General features: G+C 39.8%; 1 protein-coding gene across 2 annotated transcripts in view; it reads left to right on the top strand.

Annotated features, from left to right (window-relative positions):
* The window catches only part of LOC117329705, a 47,446-nt gene extending 24,135 nt beyond the window's left edge, over nt 1-23,311 (top strand). For both annotated transcript variants that reach the window (XM_033887782.1, XM_033887783.1), the window contains exons 9-19: nt 959-1,087; nt 2,641-2,726; nt 4,203-4,402; nt 7,752-7,871; nt 12,250-12,534; nt 13,599-13,738; nt 15,126-15,266; nt 18,883-19,074; nt 19,825-19,998; nt 20,950-21,032; nt 21,798-23,311. In XM_033887782.1, coding sequence (XP_033743673.1) covers nt 959-1,087; nt 2,641-2,726; nt 4,203-4,402; nt 7,752-7,871; nt 12,250-12,534; nt 13,599-13,738; nt 15,126-15,266; nt 18,883-19,074; nt 19,825-19,998; nt 20,950-21,032; nt 21,798-22,054 — 1,807 coding nt within the window. In that variant the 3' untranslated portion in view covers nt 22,055-23,311. The remainder of the gene's footprint in view (nt 1-958; nt 1,088-2,640; nt 2,727-4,202; nt 4,403-7,751; nt 7,872-12,249; nt 12,535-13,598; nt 13,739-15,125; nt 15,267-18,882; nt 19,075-19,824; nt 19,999-20,949; nt 21,033-21,797) is intronic.
* The last annotated feature ends 1,831 nt before the right edge of the window (nt 23,312-25,142 follow it).

The raw sequence follows: 25,142 nt of genomic DNA, 5'->3' as shown, positions 1-25,142 counted from the left end.
TTTATTGATTTTCAACAAATTTTTGTGTCATTTGACCCAACAGGTCAGGATTACCTATAGCCATCGTGCTCTGTTTGCCGTCATCACTGTGTGCTCTCTGTCGTGCGCCCTGTGTAAACTATTCACATTTCAAACTTACATTGATAGCGTCTGCTTTCAATTTTTTTACGAGTCCAATCTGATTTTTTTGTGTTGAACATCAGTATCAGCAGGGACGTATAATAAGATATATGTCCCTGGTATCAGTAGGTAATTATTATCGGTATGTTGATAATGAGTTTATGAAAAACAATCATCAATATGTCTTTATGATTATTAAGAGTGAAAAAAACAAACAATGTAAGGTATTTTTAGCTCACCTGTTACGAGTAAGTTTACGACTGTCCTGCCTAAATGGAGTTTTCAACACTGGTCCTCTAGCCCGTATTATGACGAATGTCATCTTGGAAACCTGTAAATAGAATATTTTAAAAAATTCTACCCATTTGAACTTCTTTTATATAGGGGCCACCATCTTGTATTGAAATCAGCACAAAAAAAATCACCTAAATTTACAACATATTACACATTTAATTAACTCCCCCTGACAAAAACAGGCTAGAAAAAAATTCTATATACTTAACATCTACATGCTTTGCCCAGCCCACACATAAAACTTTGGAAACTTCTCTAACCTGAGTATCCAATCAGTAGGCCCCAATGCATTTGCCCTCCTATTAAATCTTCTGCCCAAATGGGGGAAAACCCACAATCTATTTTTGATTTGAGTCTGTGGTCCCTATAAATGACCCTGCAGGCTGTTCACAGGGCAATCAACTTGCTTATCTCAGTATTTTAATCTTGTCCAGATTTCTCCTTTTGTGTTTATATAATTATGATATGTGATTGTGTTTTCCTTTACAAAATTCCTGATAAAAGCAAATATATTTCTGATAAAAAAAACCTTTGATATTTACAGGGAAGGCTTTGAAAGTGACATTTGTCCCAAAACGCTTGACCTCCACTTTGATAGTAATGGGTATTTGACTGGAAACATGCAGATGTTGCTGCCTCCTATCCGAAGGATCCGCCTCAACCCCTACACAGGGTAAGTAAGGGTCACACTCGGCCCCTATACAGGGTAACTAAGGGTCACACTCCACACCTACAAAGGGTAAGTAAGGGTCACACTCCACCCCTACACAGGGTAAGTAAGGGTCCCACTCCACCCCTACACAGGGTAAGTAAGGGTCACACTCCACACCTACACAGGGTAAGTAAGGGTCACACTCCACACCTACACAGGGTAAGGGTCACACTCCACACCTACACAGGGTAAGTAAGGGTCACACTCCACACCTACACGGGGTAAGTAAGGGTCACACTCCACACCTACACAGGGTAAGTAAGGGTCACACTCCACACCTACACAGGGTAAGTAAGGGTCACACTCCACACCTACACAGGGTAAGTAAGGGTCATACTCCACACCTACACAGGGTAAGGGTCACACTCCACACCTACACAGGGTAAGTAAGGGTCACACTCCACACCTACACAGGGTAAGTAAGGGTCACACTCCACACCTACACAGGGTAAGTAAGGGTCACACTCCACACCTACACAGGGTAAGTAAGGGTCACACTCCACCCCTACGCAGGGTAAGTAAGGGTCACACTCCACCCCTACACAGGGTAAGTAAGGGTCACACTCAGCCCCTACACAGGGTAAGTAAGGGTCACACTCCACACCTACACAGGGTAAGTAAGGGTCACACTCCACACCTACACAGGGTAAGTAAGGGTCACACTCCACCCCTACACAGGGTAAGGGTCACACTCCACACCTACACAGGGTAAGTAAGGGTCACACTCCACACCTACACAGGGTAAGTAAGGGTCACACTCCACACCTACACAGGGTAAGTAAGGGTCACACTCCACACCTACACAGGGTAAGTAAGGGTCACACTCCACACCTACACAGGGTAAGTAAGGGTCATACTCCACACCTACACAGGGTAAGGGTCACACTCCACACCTACACAGGGTAAGTAAGGGTCACACTCCACACCTACACAGGGTAAGTAAGGGTCACACTCCACCCTTACACAGGGTAAGTAAGGGTCACACTCCACCCTTACACAGGGTAAGTATGGGTCACACTCCACCCCTACACAGGGTAAGTAAGGGTCACACTCCACCCCTACACAGGGTAAGTAAGGGTCACACTCCACACCTACACAGGGTAAGTAAGGGTCACACTCCACCCCTACACAGGGTAAGTAAGGGTCACACTCCACATCCACACAGGGTAACTAAGGGTCATACTCCACACCTACACAGGGTAAGTAAGGGTCACACTCCACCCCTACACAGGGTAAGTAAGGGTCACACTCCACATCCACACAGGGTAAGTAAGGGTCACACTCCACACCTACACAGGGTAAGTAAGGGTCACACTCGACCCCTACACAGGGTAAGTAAGGGTCACACTTGACCCCTACATTGGGTATATAAGGGTTATATTTGAGATATACACAATAAAAACACAGGCTTCTTTGGAGGGAGAATCTCAACTGAGATAATATTTTATATTGTTAACAGGTTGATCAATAGTTTCACAGTATTTTGTTTTTGTCTCCATTTGTGACTTTTGTAGAACCTTGCAGTTTGACCAACACAATAGTCCTACCAAGGTGTTGACAACCTGGGATAGTGATAGTACTACTGAGTCCATTGCAGCAGGTATGTATGTCAACTTTGAGACAAATTGCGTCACAAGAGTTGATTTTAGACATGTTGGAGTTAAATTGTCTTGAAAGCAATTTTTGGAAAATTGAGACAACCTATGCAGATTGTCTTTATCAAATATCAGTCAATTCTAGATTCTTTGGCAGTGTTTGTGTCTCCATCAAATATCAGTCAATTCTAGGTTGTTTGACAGGGTTTGTGTCTCCATCAGATATCAGTCAATTCTAGGTTGTTTGACAGTGTTTGTGTCTCCATCAAATATCAGTCAATTCTAGGTTGTTTGACAGTCTTTGTGTCCCCATCAAATATCAATCAATTCTAGGTTGTTTGACAGTGTTTGTGTCTCCCATCAAATATCAGTAAATTCTAGGTTGTTTGGCAGTGTTTGTGTCTCCCTCAAATATCAGTCAATTCTAGATTGTTTGACAGGGTTTGTGTCTCCATCAAATATCAGTCAATTCTAGATTGTTTGGCAGTGTTTGTGTCTCCATCAAATATCAGTCAATTCTAGGTTGTTTGACAGTGTTTGTGTCTCCATCAAATATCAGTCAATTCTAGATTGTTTGGCAGTGTTTGTGTCTCCATCAAATATCAGTCAATTCTAGATTGTTTGGCAGTATTTGTGTCTCCATCAAATATCAGTCAATTCTAGGTTGTTTGACAGTGTTTGTGTCTCCATCAAATATCAGTCAATTCTAGGTTGTTTGACAGTGTTTGTGTCTCCATCAAATATCAGTCAATTCTAGGTTGTTTGACAGGGTTTGTGTCTCCATCAAATATCAGTCAATTCTAGGTTGTTTGACAGTGTTTGTGTCTCCATCAAATATCAGTAAATTCTAGGTTGTTTGACAGGGTTTGTGTCTCCATCAAATATCAGTCAATTCTAGGTTGTTTGACAGTGTTTGTGTCCCCATCAAATATCAGTCAATTCTAGGTTGTTTGACAGTGTTTGTGTCTCCATCAAATATCAGACCATTCTAGGTTGTTTGACAGGGTTTGTGTCTCCATCAGATATCAGTCAATTCTAGGTTGTTTGACAGTGTTTGTGTCTCCATCAAATATCAGTCAATTCTAGGTTGTTTGACAGTGTTTGTGTCTCCCATCAAATATCAGTCAATTCTAGGTTGTTTGACAGGGTTTGTGGCTCCATCAAATATCAGTCAATTCTAGGTTGTTTGACAGTGTTTGTGTCTCCATCAAATATCAGTCAATTCTAGATTCTTTGGCAGTGTTTGTGTCTCCATCAAATATCAGTCAATTCTAGGTTGTTTGACAGTGTTTGTGTCTCCCATCAAATATCAGTCAATTCTAGGTTGTTTGACAGTGTTTGTGTCTCTTGTGTATTTTATTATTAGGAACTTGTCAGTCCTGCTGTTGATATAATGAATGACAAAGGCTTCACTTCCCCAAACAATAAATGGAAAATTTCTTTTAAATCTAAATTTGCTGTTAAAATACTCTTACACACAGGTACATTTGTGATACCGACAATGTTGGAGGTGTACAACAAAGATGGCATCAAAGTACACTTCATGCTGGGACGAAAAGCAGGAAATATGAATAACATAGATTTAAATTTCCTTGATATGGCAACTCTGATCTGGACTGGCCCTAATGGAGAGAAAGCTCGATTGAACATCTATAAGTTGTTAAGGGAGCATTGCATCAAGGTATGCCTAATCTAAAAAAAAACTTGTCGAACCCATTATTCTAAAAATTGTCAAAGCAATATGTTTTTAGTCTCCTACTTAGTTGAGGAGGTTGATTTTAGTATATATAGTAATCACTTTACCTTTACATTTTTGTGTGGGTTCTTGTGTCCATATAGGTGCACTTGCAAAGCTTGTGTATGATATATTTCAGCAACCTCCAGAAAGATTTAATTCATTTTAACACCATAACATTGCAGCATGAAATTCTACATCTGATTAGATTTGGTGGTCATTATTCATGGTTAAAAGGTCAAAGGTGATACTTGACCACTTTCGAAATGAAATACACAAATACAAGATATTTTGACCGATTTTGTTTGTATTCACATGGTATATCACAGCATGAAATTCTACCCCTGAATAGATTTTGGTGGACATCAGTTAAGGTTAAAGGATAAAGGTCACACTTGACTACATTTGAAATAAAAAAGTGGGTTTGCAAAATATCTCACGAATCCCTGGACAGATTTATTATTCTATTGATGAGGGGGTTGGGGTGCATCTATGTGAGCCGCTTCTTACTTACTTTTATTGTTCATGTTCAATTTTGCAACTGATCATTGAAACAAAATGACTGTGTTGGATTTGACAGTTTATTGTTAAGTAAATGTACATGCATCTTTGTCAAAGAATTTAGAGAAAAGAAAATCAAACTTAAAAATAAGCAACAAAGATCTTGCTGGGTTCAGATTCCTCTTTAATTTCCTTTTTCCTTGGTCATCTGATGATCAGATTTTTCAGTCAGATATCTTACAACTTCTTGGCATAGTTTGCTACTACAATGTACATGTATTTGATGGCATTGTAGTGACTTAACCAAGTAGGCCGGATGATTAGGGAAGATGAAATTCTCCAAATTGTTTGAGGCCAATTATTCGTTTCATCTCTCTCTAATCATCAAAATCAGTTGTAAGTCATCCAGAATGGAGTTACTTCCCCTTAGACCATGAATTATTTAATTATAAAGATATTATTACATAACAATTAATTGTTTAGCTTCTTAACCTGCCATCCATCTGACATCAAGCTTTCATTGAAATTTTGAAACAACTCCTCCTTAACACCAAAAAGAGGTCCAGAGACTTGATAATGGTGTTTTGGTGTATTGGTATATTTATATTGATATTGATATTGTAGAATGCAGGGGTGAAGAGCTACCAAGTTTAGCATTCTGGGGTGAAGGGCTACCAAGTTTAGCATGCTGGGGTGACGGGTTACCAAGTTTAGCATGCTGGGGTGAAGGGCTACCAAGTTTAGCATGCTGGGGTGAAGGGTTACCAAGTTTAGCATGCTGGGGTGAAGGGTTACCAAGTTTAGCATGCTGAGGTGAAGGGTTACCAAGTTTAGCATGCTGGGGTGAAGGGTTACCAAGTTTAGCATGCTGAGGTGAAGGGTTACCAAGTTTAGCATGCTGAGGTGAAGGGCTACAAAGTTTAGAATGCTGGGGTGAAGGGCTACCAAGTTTAGCATGTTGGGGTGAAGGGCTACCAAGTTTAGAATGCTGAGGTGAAGGGCTACAAAGTTTAGAATGCTGGGGTGAAGGGCTACCAAGTTTAGCATGCTGGGGTGAAGGGTTACCAAGTTTAGAATGCTGGGGTGAAGGGCTACCAAGTTTAGCATGCTGAGGTGAAGGGCTACAAAGTTTAGCATGCTGGGGTGAAGGGCTACCAAGTTTAGCATACTACTGGGGTGAAGGGCTACCAAGTTTAGCATGCTGAGGTGAAGGGTTACCAAGTTTAGCATGCTGGGGTGAAGGGCTACCAAGTTTAGCATGCTGGGGTGACGGGTTACCAAGTTTAGCATGCTGGGGTGAAGGGCTACCAAGTTTAGCATGCTGAGGTGAAGGGTTACCAAGTTTAGCATGCTGGAGTGAAGAGCTACCAAGTTTAGCATACTACTGGGGTGAAGGGTTACCAAGTTTAGCATGCTAGGGTGAAGGGCTACCAAGTTTAGCATGCTGAGGTGAAGGGTTACCAAGTTTAGCATGCTGAGGTGAAGGGCTACAAAGTTTAGAATGCTTGGGTGAAGGGCTACCAAGTTTAGCATGCTGGGGTGAAGGGTTACCAAGTTTAGCATGCTGAGGTGAAGGGTTACCAAGTTTAGCATGCTGAGGTGAAGGGTTACCAAGTTTAGCATGCTGAGGTGAAGGGCTACAAAGTTTAGAATGCTGGGGTGAAGGGCTACCAAGTTTAGCATGCTGAGGTGAAGGGCTACAAAGTTTAGCATGCTGGGGTGAAGAGCTACCAAGTTTAGCATGCTGGAGTGAAGAGCTACCAAGTTTAGCATTCTGGGGTGAACGGTTACCAAGTTTAGCATGCTGAGGTGAAGGGTTACCAAGTTTAGCATGCTGAGGTGAAGGGCTACAAAGTTTAGAATGCTGGGGTGAAGGGCTACCAAGTTTAGCATGTTGGGGTGAAGGGCTACCAAGTTTAGCATGCTGGGGTGAAGGGCTACAAAGTTTAGCATGCTGAGGTGAAGGGTTACCAAGTTTAGCATGCTGAGGTGAAGGGCTACAAAGTTTAGCATGCTGGGGTGAAGAGCTACCAAGTTTAGCATGCTGGAGTGAAGAGCTACCAAGTTTAGCATTCTGGGGTGAACGGTTACCAAGTTTAGCATGTTGGGGTGAAGGGCTACCAAGTTTAGCATGCTGAGGTGAAGGGTTACCAAGTTTAGCATGCTGAGGTGAAGGGCTACAAAGTTTAGAATGCTTGGGTGAAGGGTTACCAAGTTTAGCATGCTGGGGTGAAGGGCTACCAAGTTTAGCATGCTGAGGTGAAGGGTTACCAAGTTTAGCATGCTGAGGTGAAGGGCTACAAAGTTTAGAATGCTGGGGTGAAAGGCTACCAAGTTTAGCATGTTGAGGTGAAGGGCTACCAAGTTTAGCATGCTGAGGTGACGGGTTACCAAGTTTAGCATGCTGTGGTGAAGGGCTACAAAGTTTAGCATGCTGGGGTGAAGAGCTACCAAGTTTAGCATGCTGGGGTGAAGGGCTACCAAGTTAAGAATGCTGGGGTGAAGAGCTACCAAGTTTAGCATGCTGGGGTGAAGGGCTACCAAGTTTAAGATTCTGGGGTGAAGGGCTACCAAGTTTAAGATTCTGGGGTGAAGGGCTACCAAGTTTAAGATTCTGGGGTGAAGGGCTACCAAGTTTAAGATTCTGGGGTGAAGGGCTACCAAGTTTCTTCAATGAAATCATATACTTTTCTACATGCAATAAGCTTCAATATGGCATATATAACAGTAGAAAATCATTGTGATGTTGATTTCGATATTAGTTGTTAAAAACTCTGTAATTTCGATATTTCAGAATGTCGAGAAAAAATTGAAACTTAATGAAGCATCAAAGTCAGTAAATGATTTTACAAAAGAGGACGGGAAAAAGTTTGTCAATTTATGTGTAGAGAAGCAGCGTGTGCTTGATTACGATGTAAGTATTTCTAGGATATCTGACCCAATGGTCAGGAAAAACTGTAAACGTCATGAGATTTGTTCCTTATTATATGTCATATGCCATTTAATTAGGATATACTATCAATCGGCCATTTTTTGGATCTGCCTAAAGTTTAAAACAGTTACCCCCCCATTTAGTTATTATTGTAAACTCAATTTCGTCTGGACAACTCCTCCAGCAGTTTTATCGAAATTTGGTGAAACATCATTGGTGTAGTCACCACACACTATAACTAGACACCTACACCTATTTTTTGAATTCTTCTATTTTTGTTGCAGTTATGTCCCTTTAATTAACTTAGATAGAGGACTGAATCTTACCAGACAACTCCCACAGTATCAATCCAAACTTATTACTGGTGTATGTAGTTAGCACACGCTGATGTTGTGAACCTGTGCTGAAGTTTTGCAATCAGTGTCTTTTTATTACAGTTATGCCTGGATAACTCCTACAATTTTGTAAACTTTATTTTATAATACAATGTACAGTGTAAATGCTAAACAAGCTATACCAACTTCTATCCATCACTCTTGTTGGCCCGGATGGAAGCGTGTGAGGGGTCTCACTGTGGGAGGTAACAGGAGTACCCGGGGAAAACCCACGTGGTCATGGAGGCATGTGGCCCCCATACCATTTCACATCCAATCTTGGAATCCCATTACCACTGTCCCACACAACCATCCAACAGTTTTCATCCAAACTTTTCAAAACTTCCCTGATGTAGTCAACATACACTGAAGATATTCATGCTTTCAGTTCAACTGTTTTCTAGCAGTTATATCCCATTTGCCTAGTCTGAAATATACATATTTATTTCAATCTTTTAATAGTTTTCATCCAAACTTTTCAAAACTTATGTTGTCAGCACACATGTACATTGAAATTGTGTATCTGTGCTTACTATTTGAATCAGCTACTTGTTCTGTTTAAACTCCTACAGCTTTTGTTTTGGGTAGGGTACCCATGGGAACGAGGTTAATTAATGGGAGCTGGGGTGTCAATTCTAGTAATAGACAGGGTATGAGGAGGAGGGAGGGAAGGTGACAGGGTATGAGGAGGAGGAAGGGAAGGTGACAGGTTATGAGGAGGAGGGAGGGAAGGTGACAGGGTATGAGGAAGAGGGAGTGAAGGTGACAGGGTGTGAGGAGGAAGGAGGGAAGGTGACAGGGTATGAGGAGGAGGAAGAGAAGGTGACAGGGTATGAGGAGGAGGAAGAGAAGGTGACAGGGTATGAGAAGGAGGGAGGGAAGGTGACAGGGTATGAGGAGGAGGAAGGGAAGGTGACAGGGTATGAGGAGGAGGGAGGGAAGGTGACAGGTTATGAGGAGGAGGGAGGGAAGGTGACAGGGTATGAGGAGGAGGAAGAGAAGGTGACAGGGTATGAGAAGGAGGGAGGGAAGGTGACAGGGTATGAGGAGGAGGGAGAGAAAGGTGACAGGGTATGAGGAGGAGGAAGGGAAGGTGACAGGGTATGAGGAGGAGGGAGGAAGGTGACAGGGTATGAGGAGGAGGAAGGGAAGGTGACAGGGTATGAGGAGGAGGGAGGGAAGGTGACAGGGTATGAGGAGGAGGGAGGGAGGTGACAGGGTATGAGGAGGAGGAAGAGAAGGTGACAGGGTATGAGGAGGAGGGAAGGGAAGGAGACAGGGTATGAGGAGGAGGGAGGGAAGGTGACAGGGTATGAGGAGGAGGGAGGGAAGGTGACAGGGTATGAGGAGGAGGAAGAGAAGGTGACAGGGTATGAGGAGGAGGAGGGAGGGAAGGTGACAGGGTATGAGGAGAAGGGAGGGAAGGTGACAGGGTATGAGGAGGGGGAGGGAAGGTGACAGGGTATGAGGAGAAGGGAGGAAAGGTGACAGGATATGAGGAAAAGGGAGGGAAGGTGACAGGGTATGAGGAGGAGGAAGAGAAGGTGACAGGGTATGAGGAGGAGGAAGGGAAGGAGACATGGTATGAGGAGGATGGAGGGAAGGTGGCAGGGTATGAGGATGAGGGAGGGCAGGTGACAAGGTATGAAGAGGAGGTAGGGAAGGTGACAAGGTATGAGGAGGAAGTAGGGAAGGTGACAGGGTATGAGGAGGAGGAGGGAGGGAAGGTGACAGGGTATGAGGAGGAGGGAGGGAAGGTGACAGTATGAGGAGGAGGGAGGGAAGGTGACAGGGTATGAGGAGGAGGGAGGGAAGGTGACAGGGTATAGAGAGGAGGGAGGGAAGGTGACAGGGTATGAGGAAGGGGAGGGAAGGTGACAGGGTATGAGGAGGAGGGAGGGAAGGTGACAGGGTATAGAGAGGAGGGAAGGAAGATGACAGGGTATGAGGAGGAGGGAGGGAAGGTGACAGTATGAGGAGGAGGAAGGGAAGGTGACAGGGTATGAGGAGGAGGGAGGGAAGGTGACAGGTTATGAGGAGGAGGGAGAGAAGGTGACAGGGTATGAGGAGGAGGAAGGGAAGGTGACATGGTATGAGGAGGAGGAAGGGAAGGTGACAGGGTATGAGGAGGAGGGAGGGAAGGTGACAGGTTATGAGGAGGAGGGGAGAGAAGGTGACAGGGGTATGAGGAGGAGGAAGGGAAGGTGACAGGGTATGAGGAGGAGGGAGGAAAGGTGACAGGGTATGAGGAGGAGGAAGAGAAGGTGACAGGGTATGAGGAGGAGGGAGGGAAGGTGACAGGGTATGAGGAGGGGGAGGGAAGGTGACAGGATATGAGGAGGAGGAAGAGAAGGTGACAGGGTATGAGGAGGAGGAAGGGAAGGAGACAGGGTATGAGAAGGAAGGGAAGGTGACAAGGTATGAAGAGGAGGTAGGGAAGGTGACAAGGTATGAGGAGGAGGTAGGGAAGGTGACAGGGTATGAGGAGGAGGAGGGAGGAAGGTGACAGGGTATGAGGAGGAGGGAGGGAAGGTGACAGTATGAGGAGGAGGGAGGGAAGGTGACAGGGTATGAGGAGGAGGGAGGGAAGGTGACAGGGTATAGAGAGGAGGGAGGGAAGGTGACAGGGTATGAGGAGGGGGAGGGAAGGTGACAGGGTATGAGGAGGAGGGAGGAAGGTGACAGGGTATAGAGAGGAGGGAAGGAAGATGACAGTTTATGAGGAGGAGGTAGGGAAGGTGACAAGGTATGAGGAGGAGGGAAGGAAGGTGACAGGGTATGAGGAGGAGGAGGGAGGGAAGGTGACAGGGTATGAGGAGGAGGGAGGGAAGGTGACAGTATGAGGAGGAGGAAGGGAAGGTGACAGGGTATGAGGAGGAGGGAGGGTGACAGGGTATAGAGAGGAGGGAGGGAAGGTGACAGGGTATAGAGAGGAGGGAGGGAGGGTGACAGTTTATGAGGAGGAGGGAGGGAATGTGACAGGGTATGAGGAGGGAGGAAGGAAGGTGACAGGGTGTAGAGAGGAGGGAGGGAAGACGACAGGGTATGAGGAGGAGGGAGGGAAGGTGACAGGGTATGAGGAGGAGGGAGGGAAGGGTGACAGTGTATGAGGAGGATGGAGGGAAGGTGGCAGGGTATGAGGAGGAGGGAGGGAAGGTGACAGGGTATAGAGAGGAGGGAGGGAAGGTGACAGGGTATAGAGAGGAGGGAGGGAAGGTGACAGTTTATGAGGAGGAGGGAGGGAATGTGACAGGGTACGAGGAGGGAGGAAGACAGGGTATGAGGAGGAGGGAGGGAAGGTGACAGGGTATGAGGAGGAGGGAGGGAAGGTGACAGTGTATGAGGAGGATGGAGGGAAGGTGGCAGTGTATGAGGAGGATGGAGGGAAGGTGGCAGGGTATGAGGAGGAGGGAGGGAAGGTGACAGTGTATAGAGAGGAGGGAGGGAAGGTGACAGGGTATGAGGAGGAGGGAGGGAAGGTGACATGGTATAGAGAGGAGGGAGGGAAGGTGACATGGTATGAGGAGGAGGAAGGGAAGGAGACTGGATATGAAGAGAAGGAAGGAAAAGACAGCTATTAGTCAGCGATCTTTGTTACAATTCTAGCATATTTTTTGACAGTGGATACGTTCTGAAGTATACAAAATGACTAATCTCAGAGCGAATCACCAAAGAGAAGAAAAAGAACGAGAAACAAAGTTCAGGAAAAAGTATGAACCGAAGAAAGGGAAGAAAGCAAGACCTGTGGAATTCAAGAGAGGAGGGAGGGAAGGTGACAGGGTATGAAGAGGAGGGAGGGAAGGTGACAGGGTATGAGGAGGAGGGAGGGAAGGTGACAGGGTATGAAGAGTAAGGAAGGTAAGGTGACAGGTTATAGAGAGGAGGGAGGGAAGGTGACAGGGTATAGAGAGGAGGGAGGGAAGGTGACAGGGTATGAAGAGAAGGGAGGGAATGTGATAATTCTACTATTTATTTTGTTTTGACAGTGGATAACTTCTCAAGTATACCACCTGACTCATCTCAGAACACAACACCAAAGACAAGAAAAAGAAAGAGAAGGAAGGTTAAGGACAAAGTATGAACCAAAGAAAGGAAAGAAAGCTAAACCGGTGGAATTCCAGTATGAAAAATATGTAAAACCACCTGATTTAAAACTGGAGTATAATGCCCATCCAGAGGAGTATCGCCTACAACTTACCAACATTTGTGTTGTGGGGGATACACTGACCTTTATGACAAAGCAGTGTAACACACGGCCGCTATACTTGTGGGTGAGTGATATAAAATGCAGTAGGAATATTATCTTAATGCCCCCCACAGCAACCCGTTTTGAAGGGGTTGTACCGTCTAAATCTTTGTAATTTACACACTTTTTTGGGAGATAAGTTTCTGTTAATCATTCTATTTTAATGAAAATTGGAATGTGTCTGTGGTTTGGTGAGACAATGGCGCTGTTAATTTGATGACAAAACTTAAACGGCTACCATTTATTACCCTCTGATTGGCTGAAATCATATTCAATAATAACTTTTGTTCTATTTGATGCTGATCACAAAGAAACTTGGTGGGAGAGATGATAAGATTACAATGTTCATTTTCAAACAAAAATACTGGTAAAGGATTCAAGATGGCCACCAAACACATGCTCCAGATTTATCAAAATTCAGATATTAATAATATTTGGATATATGACATTGTGTAGTTTTGCATAATAAATACTAAGACAATTGCAGTATCAAGGTTCTCAGCTTAAAATGCCGTAAGTTGGGGGGGGGGGTCGGCGTCTGGTGTTGCTTGATCATGTCCATCCCGTCCTGATGCAATTTTAACACCTAGCAACTTCATTCTTTGACAGATCTTCAACAAACTGTATACAAAGGTCAATTATGAGTATACATGAACTTCTTATATTGTTGTCTAAATAAAAAGGAATCATCAACCAATTCAATGTCATCATGGTAGCTACATCCTTTCTTAATAGATATTGATAGAAGTTAATACACAAAGGTCAAGGTCACTCTATACACACCATTCTGTTCTGTCACAATTCAATTTCAACACCATGTAACTTTATTCTTTGACAGATTTTGGTCAAACTTTACACAAATGTCAAGTATATGAGTTTACTTCGAACAACATGTGTTTCAGATTGTCAAGGTCAAGGCTTTACTTGCTATATATAGAAAATCAACATATTTATATATCTGTGGAGTTGAATATAGGGAGATGGGGAAGTTTTGGTCAGCTATCCTGGTGACAGATTGAGTTTGTGTCATTGTCTATCGTACCAGACTCTAAATACATGTAAACCAATACTTTCATATTTATTTTTCAGGTTGTTGATCTGACATCCAAGGACACATTTCTTGCCTACAAGTCACCTAGTTTGTACAAAGTATCCTGTTTTACCCAACTGCCTGTACACAATAAAGTTTGCCACACCATTCCGGGAGCAACCATCCTGTTCAGTCAATTGTAAGATGTTTAAAATGTAATATTTTCATCACTGATCTGATCAGGAGATTTAAAGGGAAAACTGAGATTGCTCTACTCTTGAATTGTCATCTCACCTGTTGCAAAGTACAGGTGACCTTATACCAAATCGCTCCATGTAAGTTTTTATGTGCACCTCTGGGAGTATTATGGTACAGTGTTGTCCTTCCTCCTGAATTTCTGAACCAATTTCTTTGAACACACTAGGATGTAAAAATAGGCACTGCCACCCAAAGATCTTTCCTCACCCCAAGGAATCAAACAATCATGTTGTAAAAACAATCCCTGGGGTCTTTTCACACCCCTAGGGACTTCGATTCTGGGTTGTCTTTAAAGCAGTTGAGATCCCCGTGCCGTAACCATATATAGCATTGTTCTACATCAACAAATAAAGCTGTTAACGAATTGAACATGAACATTATTTTGACATTTAGTCAAATCCAACCAGGCACACGATACAGGCTCTCTTGACCTCTTGTTTTATAAGTTTAGAGCATATCTCCCTAATGGAGGCAGAAGTTTAGAGCTCAAATACAGATATCAAGATTGAATATGCTAGTTTCATAGATTGTGTTTATTATCAACCAAATTGACTTTGAATCATCTTCAGGATGAAGAAACAAATGATTAATAAATGAAAGCATTGACTCACATGCATGCAGGTACTGGTCACGAGGCCAGTTTCCAAGTGGGGAAAATGTTTGTAATGTTCATGTAACTTAAATGAGAATGTTTTGCCACAATCACTGTCACTTACTGAAATATCCAGGTAAGTGATACAGGCCCCTGGGTTTCTTGTCATTGAATTTGTTTGCTATCTTTGACGACTTTGCAGAAACAGGGGTTCACTTTAATGAGAAGGTGTGACACGTACCGAAAGTAGGTCACTCTGACCTGCATTTTGAACTTTGACCTACATGTACATGAAAGAAAAGCTTGTCTGGGCTCTTTTTTCTGCACATTTGAATGAGGTGATGTGTCATGTACCAAAAATAGGTCACTATGACCTACATTTTGACCTTTGACCTACTTAAAAGAAAAAAGCTTATCAATATGCTTTAATTTTGTCTCACAATTCTTGTCCCTGAAAACTTTGCTATTTGGTGCACAAGGTTAGATCATTGTTATGGCCAGAAAAAAAGTCACTCTGACCTACATTTTGACCTTTCACCTTCATCCAGTGGGGACTGTAATTAGCAGAATTGTGTGTTATATATATAAAATGTAAATTGCATTAGAAAAAAAATCGCAAATTTCTAATTTCTCTTTCATATATATATATATATATATATATGTTATTCTAAATTATTTGATAAATTTCGTAATAATGAGAGAAGTTAATCAACTTTTACAAAAATTTCTTTTCCAGAAATTCTTCACGAGTTGAAGTCCTAGATATCATGAGCAGAGGAGAACGTATAAGCAGTAAACATATAGAATGTCATCAATGTGATATCACACGGATGTTTCTGTTCGGCAGTCAGCTATTTGGTGTCTCCTTCAACAGCAGGTAATCTCTCCAGTGTAATGTAAAATTTAATATTCTACTGATCCCACCTACTGTTCAAGTTCATATAATACAACTCCAAAATACTATTAAAGTTGATATACTACAACTCCCACCTACTGTAAAGTTTATAAACTACAACTCCCACATACTGTAAAGTTTATATACTACAACTCCCACCTACTGTAAAGTTTATATACAACAACTCCCACATACTGTAAAGTTTATATACTACAACTCCCACATACTGTAAAGTTTATATACTACAACTCCCACATACTGTAAAGTTTATATACTACAACTCCCACATACTGTAAAGTTTATATACTACAACTCCCACCTACTGTAAAGTTTATATACTACAACTCCCACATACTGTAAAGTTTATATACTACAACTCCCACATACTGTAAAGTTTATATACTACAACTCCCACATACTGTAAAGTTTATATACTACAACTCCCACATACTGTAAAGTTTATATACTACAACTCCCACATACTGTAAAGTTTATATACTACAACTCCCACATACTGTAAAGTTTATATACTACAACTCCCACATACTGTAAAGTTTATATACTACAACTCCCACATACTGTAAAGTTTATATACTACAACTCCCACATACTGTAAAGTTTATATACTACAACTCCCACATACTGTAAAGTTTATATACTACAACTCCCACATACTGTAAAGTTTATATACTACAACTCCCACATACTGTAAAGTTTATATACTACAACTCCCACATACTGTAAAAGTTTATATACTACAACTCCCACATACTGTAAAGTTTATATACTACAACTCCCATATACTGTAAAGTTTATATACTACAACTCCCACATACTGTAAAGTTTATATACTACAACTCCCACATACTGTAAAAGTTTATATACTACAACTCCCACATACTGTAAAAGTTTATATACTACAACTCCCACATACTGTAAAGTTTATATACTACAACTCCCACATACTGTAAAGTTTATATACTACAACTCCCACATACTGTAAAGTTTATATACTACAACTCCCACATACTGTAAAGTTTATATACTACAACTCCCACATACTGTAAAAGTTTATATACTACAACTCCCACATACTGTAAAGTTTATATACTACAACTCCCACATACTGTAAAGTTTATATACTACAACTCCCACATACTGTAAAGTTTATATACTACAACTCCCACATACTGTAAAGTTTATATACTACAACTCCCACATACTGTAAAGTTTATATACTACAACTCCCACATACTGTAAAGTTTATATACTACAACTCCCACATACTGTAAAGTTTATATACTACAACTCCCACATACTGTAAAGTTTATATACTACAACTCCCACATACTGTAAAGTTTATATACTACAACTCCCACATACTGTAAAGTTTATATACTACAACTCCCACATACTGTAAAGTTTATATACTACAACTCCCACATACTGTAAAGTTTATATACTACAACTCCCACATACTGTAAAGTTTATATACTACAACTCCCACATACTGTAAAGTTTATATACTACAACTCCCACATACTGTAAAGTTTATATACTACAACTCCCACATACTGTAAAGTTTATATACTACAACTCCCACATACTGTAAAGTTTATATACTACAACTCCCATATACTGCAGCAGCAGTTGATATACACGTACTACAACTCCAATACACTGTAATGTTTATATACTAACAACTCCCACATACTGTAAAAGTTTATATACTACAACTCCCACATACTGTAAAGTTTATATATACAACAACTCCCATATACTGTAAAGTTTATATACTACAACTCCCATATACTGTAAAAGTTTATATACTACAACTCCCACATACTGTAAAGTTTATATACTACAACTCCCACATACTGTAAAGTTTATATACTACAACTCCCACATACTGTAAAGTTTATATACTACAACTCCCACATACTGTAAAAGTGTATACACTACAACTCCCACATATTATAAAAGTTTATATACTACAACTCCCACATACTGTAAAGTTTATATACTACAACTCCCACATACTGTAAAAGTTTATATACTACAACTCCCATATACTGTAAAGTTTATATACTACAACTCCCACATACTGTAAAGTTTATATACTACAACTCCCACATACTGTAAAAGTTTATATACTACAACTCCCACATACTGTTAAAGTTTATATACTACAACTCCCACATACTGTAAAAGTTTATATACTACAACTCCCACATACTGTAAAGTTTATATACAACAACTCCCACATACTGTAAAAGTTTATATACTACAACTCCCATATACTGTAAAGTTTATATACTACAACTCCCACATACTGTAAAGTTTATATACTACAACTCCCACATACTGTAAAAGTTTATATACTACAACTCCCACATACGGTTAAAGTTTATATACTACAACTCCCACATACTGTTAAAGTTTATATACTACAACTCCCACATACTGTAAAAGATTATATACTACAACTCCCACATACTGTAAAGTTTATATACTACAACTCCCACATACTCTAAAGTTTATATACTACAACTCACACATACTGTAAAGTTTATATACTACAACTCCCACATACTGTAAAGTTTATATACTACAACTCACACATACTGTAAAAGTTTATATACTACAACTCCCACATACTGTAAAAGTTTATATACTTCAACTCCCACATACTGTAAAGTTTATATACTACAACTCCCACATACTGTAAAAGTTTATATACTACAACTCCCATATACTCTAAAGTTTATATACTACAAATCCCATATACTGCAGCAACAGCAGTTGATATACACGTACTACAACTCCAATACACTGTAATGTTTATATATATAACAACTCCCACAAACTGTAAAAGTTTATATACTACAACTCCCACATACTGTAAAGTTGATATACTACAACTCCCACATACTGTAAAAGTTTATATACTACAAATCCCATATACTGCAGCAGCAGTTGATATACACGTACTACAACTCCAATACACTGTAATGTTTATATATATAACAACTCCCACATACTGTAAAAGTTTATATACTACAACTCCCACATACTGTAAAAGTTTATATACTACAACTCCCACATACTGTAAAGTTTATATATACAACAACTCCCATATACTGTAAAGTTTATATACTACAACTCCCACCTACTGTAAAAGTTTATATACTACAACTCCCACATACTGTAAAAGTTTATACACATCAATTCCCATATACTGTAAAAGTTTATATACTACAAATGCCATATTTAGTCAATTAAAATTGTCTTGCATTACTTAATCTTTGCTATCCAAGGCTTCTGATTGCATCAAACTACACAAATCCTTGGCAAATATAGTCTTGTCTATCGCGCCCTTGAATCCTAAGGCATCCAATAAAATTGCTTCAGTGATTTCTCCTCATATACAACAATAGTTAAAATCTCACAAAAAGTGCAAAAATTACCCTGTACTCTAAAAATAACCAGTTCTACGAAAAATGACAAAAAGTATTCTTTTTAATTGCCTTTAATAGATTAGGTTTAGATATATACATGTATATAATTATGTCATTTGAATATGATTTTATTTTTTCAGGATCTGGAGCTGGGATATGACAAATGGCCAAAGGGAGGTAGCTGATGAATTTACAGGTGTGCGTGACCTTGACCTCATAGGTGTTGTCCTGGTGGTCAGTACAGATTATGGGATAAAGTTCTGTAGTGTACCTCGTGACAGTGACCATGTGTTTGATTCACTTCCCATAATGCTATCTACTGAATTCAAAGGGTGAGTTGCCATGGTGATAATTTAAGTTAATAATTAATAGAAATAAAAATGGTGAATATTGTAATTGATAAAAATAAAAATTGTATACATTCTTTTTTTTGTACAGTCAAACCTGTATTAAGCGGTCATCCAAGGGACTGACAGATATTGGCTTCTTAAGACAGGTGGCTGCTTAAACCAGGTTGGCCAGAAACTGCCTGTTGCCCAATTCTTTTTTCAACAGTTTATTGAAAGTATCATATTATAATGCACTTATTGATACTGATAACAATATACCATGTACAGTGTATTTTGAAATGAAAACCAACAAAGATCAAAGTTTTAATGAATTTGATAAAAATACCTGGTCATGTGATCATCGCGGATGTCTACCTCCGAACAATATGGCTGCTTAATACAGGACGATACGACAACTCGGGCAGATTTTTGTGGCCGTTGGCCACGTTAGACAAGTGGCCTCTTATTTAAGGTTCATTATAAAGTGTTTTCCATCGGGCGAACCACAGACTGGCCGCTTAATTAAGGGAGTTGGCCGCTTATTCAAGGTGGCTGTTAGAGCAGGTTTGACTGTATGTTGTACTTTAATTTGAATTAATTTCTTCAAAAGAGCCTTTCAGATTTATGATGAGGAAACATATTTTATATGAAAATGAATAATATTGTAGGTCAGTTTTGTCTCCCATCTCACACCAACTGACTAAATATTTCATTATTTAATTATATGATAATTCTTTTAAATTGTTGATGAAGGACCCCGCTGACTTTGAATGATGAAGGTACGCTGATCTGTAAGAGTAGAGAACGAATCAAAGTTACCGGTACCCAGAGAGAATTCCGGGATGGGAAGGAAGTGTACAGGGCGGCGGTTTCCCTTGACAACATAACAGTTATAATGTTGGTACCCACAGACGTTTACGGACCAAGGTATGTGTTATCTGTGGTTCTCCAGTGTACAGTACTGTTGTACAAATAACTTTTAAACATTTAATATACAGGCTTTTCACAAAGGATTTAAGTACACTATCTCCCAATGTCTTACACTTGAATTCTGACAAGAGAAAATATGCCATTCAAATAAATCTCCAACAATGGGAAGGTTTGCTATACCAAGATATAAAATAGCAAAGTTTAGAAAATCTTTTAAAAATAATGTTACTACACTTTGGAATAATCCAACAATTATCACTGAAAATAAATCACTGAACACTTCCAACGGAGTCTCCGTCATTCTGTAAACAGAAGTCTGAAGTTTTATTTTTTACCTGTGTAACCTGATACATTATTATTAGCTCACCGGTTACGAGTAACCGAGAGCTAATGCTGTCACCCCGGCGTCGGCGTCTCACCCCAAAACTTTAAAGTTTTTTGGGTAAGTTTTTGGAAAGCTTGTAAGTCCAAAAGTATACACCTCTTGCCCTTCTAAATTGGTTTATATATTCATTAGAGTGATGTTATGGCAAAATCATGCATTTTACCGTTTTGTAGACTTACTTTTTTTGACACAAAAACCCACTTTAAAGATTTTGAGGGTTAGTTTGAAAAGCTTGTATGTCCACACCCTTCTTATTTGGTTTATACATTCATTAGAGGTCTAGGAGCGATATTATGTGACATACAATTTCAAAATGACATGCTTATACTGTACATACATAAAAAATGAATGCATAGTGTGATTGCTGCTGCCGGTGAGATTTCGCAATCATTGATTGCACTTGTGTACTTTGATATCCGGCGGTTTTTGTCGGAAACCAAATCATATCACCGGTTGTGGCATACGAACTTATATCAACAGACACACATTGTATTATATATTTGCCAACATAAAAAAATGTTTATTTGAGAATTTTATCACAATATTGTTTTTTTTAATTACAGGGAAAGTCTGACTCCTATAGAGATCCTCATGGCCGTTACCCTGCCCGGTTTTGGTACAGAGACATGCTTCATTAGTCAGCAAAGTAAGTAATATTCATGTGTTACAATGTATGACAACTATTACACTACTCTGTCAATTTAGAAACATCGTAAGTGATGTAAGCAACTCTTCCAGCACCGCTTGTCCTGAATTTCAATATCCCCCCTCTGATCTCCGATCTCCGATCTCTGATCTGCGGGATAATGAAATTCAGCCCAAGCGATGCTGGAAGAATGACTGTAATGCTATTGTCCATCTGTTCCCCCCCCCCCCCATTCTCTCCCTTTGTTCAAGTTCAAGTCGAACAATCCTTATTAAGACTACTTGCTTGGGATCTAATCGGAGATTTAGTATCATTAAGCAAAAACTTGTTGTAATTTGACATCTTCATTTTTGCAGAATCAACTATTTAAGATAGTAAGGCAAGCTTACAGTGGTTCACAAATAACAACTCCCCAAACTTTAATGCTAACTTTTACTTTAGGAGAGGGGGCTTATTTGAGGATAGTTATAGTACTGAACTTATACACTATGGCAGAGGACTTATTTGAAGATAAAACAGCAATAAACTTTTACACGAGGGGAGGTGGCTCATTTGAGGATAAACACGGATATGAATTAATTAATTCTTAGTGCTTGGACATGCACTTATTAGTGTATAGTTACTATACTTACTATACTTATTAAGTAAATTTTTCTCACTTGTATGTAATGATTTTATATTTTCTGACTTTTTTTATTGTGACAGGATCCAAATTTTTTCAATTACATTATAAATTACTATAATTTTTTGTTTAATCTGTGGTAGGTGGGATGATCCTGGGATGGACACAACACGAAGAAAACACAAAAGACTACCGAGAACACCTGTTTCAGGTGGACTACGAGGCCAGACTGAGAGGAGTGCTGCCTTTCCTTGGCTGTGGGCCACGCTGCTTTTTACCTGTGTACCTGCCAGGTGACAAGGACATACAGTCCAAACACCCAGGACACGGACAGCCAGGGTGGTACGTGTTCATGAGGGACGGACATGAGGGCATCATAGGGACCAAGCTTGTCGGATAGTACGATATCAGGGACATTGGAGAGTTACTGTCATTCATATCTAAGTAATTACAAACAATTTACTTAAGATAATGAACTTAGCTGTCACTGAGAAATTTCTTAAGTGTTTACATGCATGATTATGTTTAAAGTGAAGCCGAATGGACCGGTCAGTGCACTTTACACTCCAGTGTTCATACACAGCTGGCCATTTGTCCAACAACGATGACAGAGTTTTGATTACAGTAACATCACACATCAGACTGATTGCCATGACATGAGCCACTTGGGTTTTAAGAAAATTTTGCTGAAAGGGAGAATATGATGCTGGATGGATGTGGGGCGCAGCACTATGGTATAAGCTCACTTACTCTTCTGGACAGTGAGCTTAAATAACTCCGTCCTCAGTTCAATTTGGAAATGATGAAATTCACAAAATGACAATGCACCTTTAACCCCTCTATCTGTAATAAGGAATTTGATTTCCGAATACCTGAGTGTCTCAATCATTGCCATTTTGAGAAATTGTAACCTTGTGGAAAACAGGAATTTATGTGCAGGGGAAGTGTAAAACTAGGAAGAAATGAGGTTTGTAGATTGTTAAATTTCACATCGTAATTTTAAAATAAACCAGATTTCAATCAGGATTTCAGGAATTTTGAGGACTTTATTGGGAAAAATAAACAGCATGCACTATTGGGGATGCCCAGGGCCTGTATTTGGACCAAATGTATCTAGGCAAGAAAACCATGGGTCAGCAGGTGCAATTCTTTCCAATCTGGCAAACCACATCCTCCACTGCCTAATGATGACATTTGATGACAAGGGGATTCTCAAGATCTCTCATCTTCTGCAGGGAAACTTTATATATATGTATTTACCTATATCAAATTAATCATAATGCACCAACCCTGAGAGTTATAGGGCCATAACTTTTCAAAGAAGGAGGTGTAATGCTTAATTATAATAAAGTATGATAGTGTGTATGAACAGCGTAATATCATGTCTATTAGTGTTCGAGGAGTATTTCCACTATATTATTGTACGCTTGCATAGAAATATGAGTAATGAATAGGGGAGGATGAAGATTGCTAAGGACTACGCCATCTCGAATCTGTTGCTATGCAGCGAATTCAAGATGGCAGCCCTTAGCAAATATATCCACCCCATCATGGTGTGTGTGTGTGATGTTACCAGTTTTGTTGTGTGCGACGTCATCATTATGAGTAACTAAAGGATTGTTTACCCTTAAATGAATAAAAATCTTTTGATAAACAATCCAAGGTCTTCTTGTCATGGTGTCTAGGATCAAGTCTTCTTTCTTTTTTATTAGCTCACCTGGCCTGAAGGGCCGGTGAGCTTATGGCATGTCACGACGTCCGTCATCCGTCAATATTTGCTTCAAACTGCTACTAGTCAAAAAGTCCTGTATAGATTTGAACCAAATTTGGTTAGAAAGATTCTTTGGGGAGGGGGAACAGATTTAGGATAAATGGTGACTCTGACCCTCCTTGGGCCAGAGGGGTGGGGTTCAATAGGGGAAATAGAGGTAATGCCTATTTGTCACAAAGTACTGAATGGATTTTAGCCATACAGGGCATTCAGTAAGCCCCTGGAAGTATCTTTTTGACTCCCAAAAATCATATTTAACTCTTGAGATCTAAGGAGCATGTCTATTTGACAGATGTTTTGACCCTTCAGGTTTCTGAGAAATAGTGATTTGACTTCTGGAAATTGCTAAAAAGGAAGGGTCAACTAGATGCCCTGCCATATGACTAATTGGCTTAATGCATCAGTATAAGCCAAAATTCAAACAAGTAAATTGCTGAAAATACAAAATGAAGTTGCACCTCTTCAGGAAAATTTTGGTTTAACTGTAAATAACTGAACCCCAAAAGTGTACTTCAGGGCGTATGAATTTGTAGATGTCATAAGCGACCTTCGGTCGAAAGATGTTGACAACCTCTAGACCATAATAAAGAAGATAGCTGTTTATGGATGCTAAAACCCTTTATTTAAGAATATTACATTCAGGTTGAGTTACACAAATTATTATGCAACCCTGAATATTTAATGATCGAGTTACACAAACTACTATGAAACCCTGAATATCTAATGAGCATCAACTCCTCACCAAACTCCATGCACTCACCAAAAAAACATTTCTATCATATAGATGACATGTAAATTGAAAAAAACTAAATGTAACAGTAATTTACTACATGTGTCTTAAATCATTATGCACAGATAGACATAAGACTGAGTATTGCATAATTTTATTTTTATAATTTATTTACATTATAAAGACAACGAAATAGCATTTACTATTGCTGTAGACATGGCTGGCTTTCATCAGTTAAACAGGTATTTAATAGATATAATACAGAGGAGCCCACTTATTTGCATATCGGTTATTTGAATATCCCGCTTATTTGCATAAAATTCTCAGGTCCGGATTTTTTTCTTTCTTTATCTTTGTATTTCAATCCCGTGTATTTGCATCGACTAAAACACCGACTCCCGCTTATATGCATATAAAAATTCCAAAAAATCGAAAATATTTAATTGATTTTAGGGTATTTTGTGATTTTCCCGTAATAAAAGTTTGATGAAATGTGTTTTAACTTACATATTGATTCGACACGATGTACAACGTTATCTTATCATTGGTTCACACTTCGTCATTACAGGTTACGTTCGATGCAACGATATTGACATTAAGTTATTATTTAGACTATATCAGTAGCAATGTGCAGAAGAATAACTGAATAAAATATCTATATGCCTCATCTTTTGATGAGATTTGTTTATTTATTATAAGCGGGTTGCTCTGTATTTTGTTTAGGAACAACATCAATAAATATAGTATGTCTTGAATTTTTAGAAGCAACCTCGATCAATACATTATTTCTATAAAAACAGACTCCAATACAGGCCATGATGTCAAAACAGGACATGAAAGTCCAAGATATAGAATTCCCTACAAGGTCATGTATTTGAGATGAGCCCTGCTCTTATGCAAATTAGAATTGAATAATTGACAACACAAATACAACGTAATGAAATGTTATGGTGACCTTGACCTTAAACTTGGAACATTAAAGGTGAA

The sequence above is a fragment of the Pecten maximus genome, chromosome 6, assembly GCF_902652985.1.
Source record: "Pecten maximus chromosome 6, xPecMax1.1, whole genome shotgun sequence".
Classification (NCBI taxonomy): Eukaryota; Metazoa; Mollusca; class Bivalvia; order Pectinida; family Pectinidae; genus Pecten; species Pecten maximus.
The sequence above is the reverse complement of the archived record's forward strand: the minus strand, read 5'-3'. Positions and strand labels throughout refer to the sequence as shown.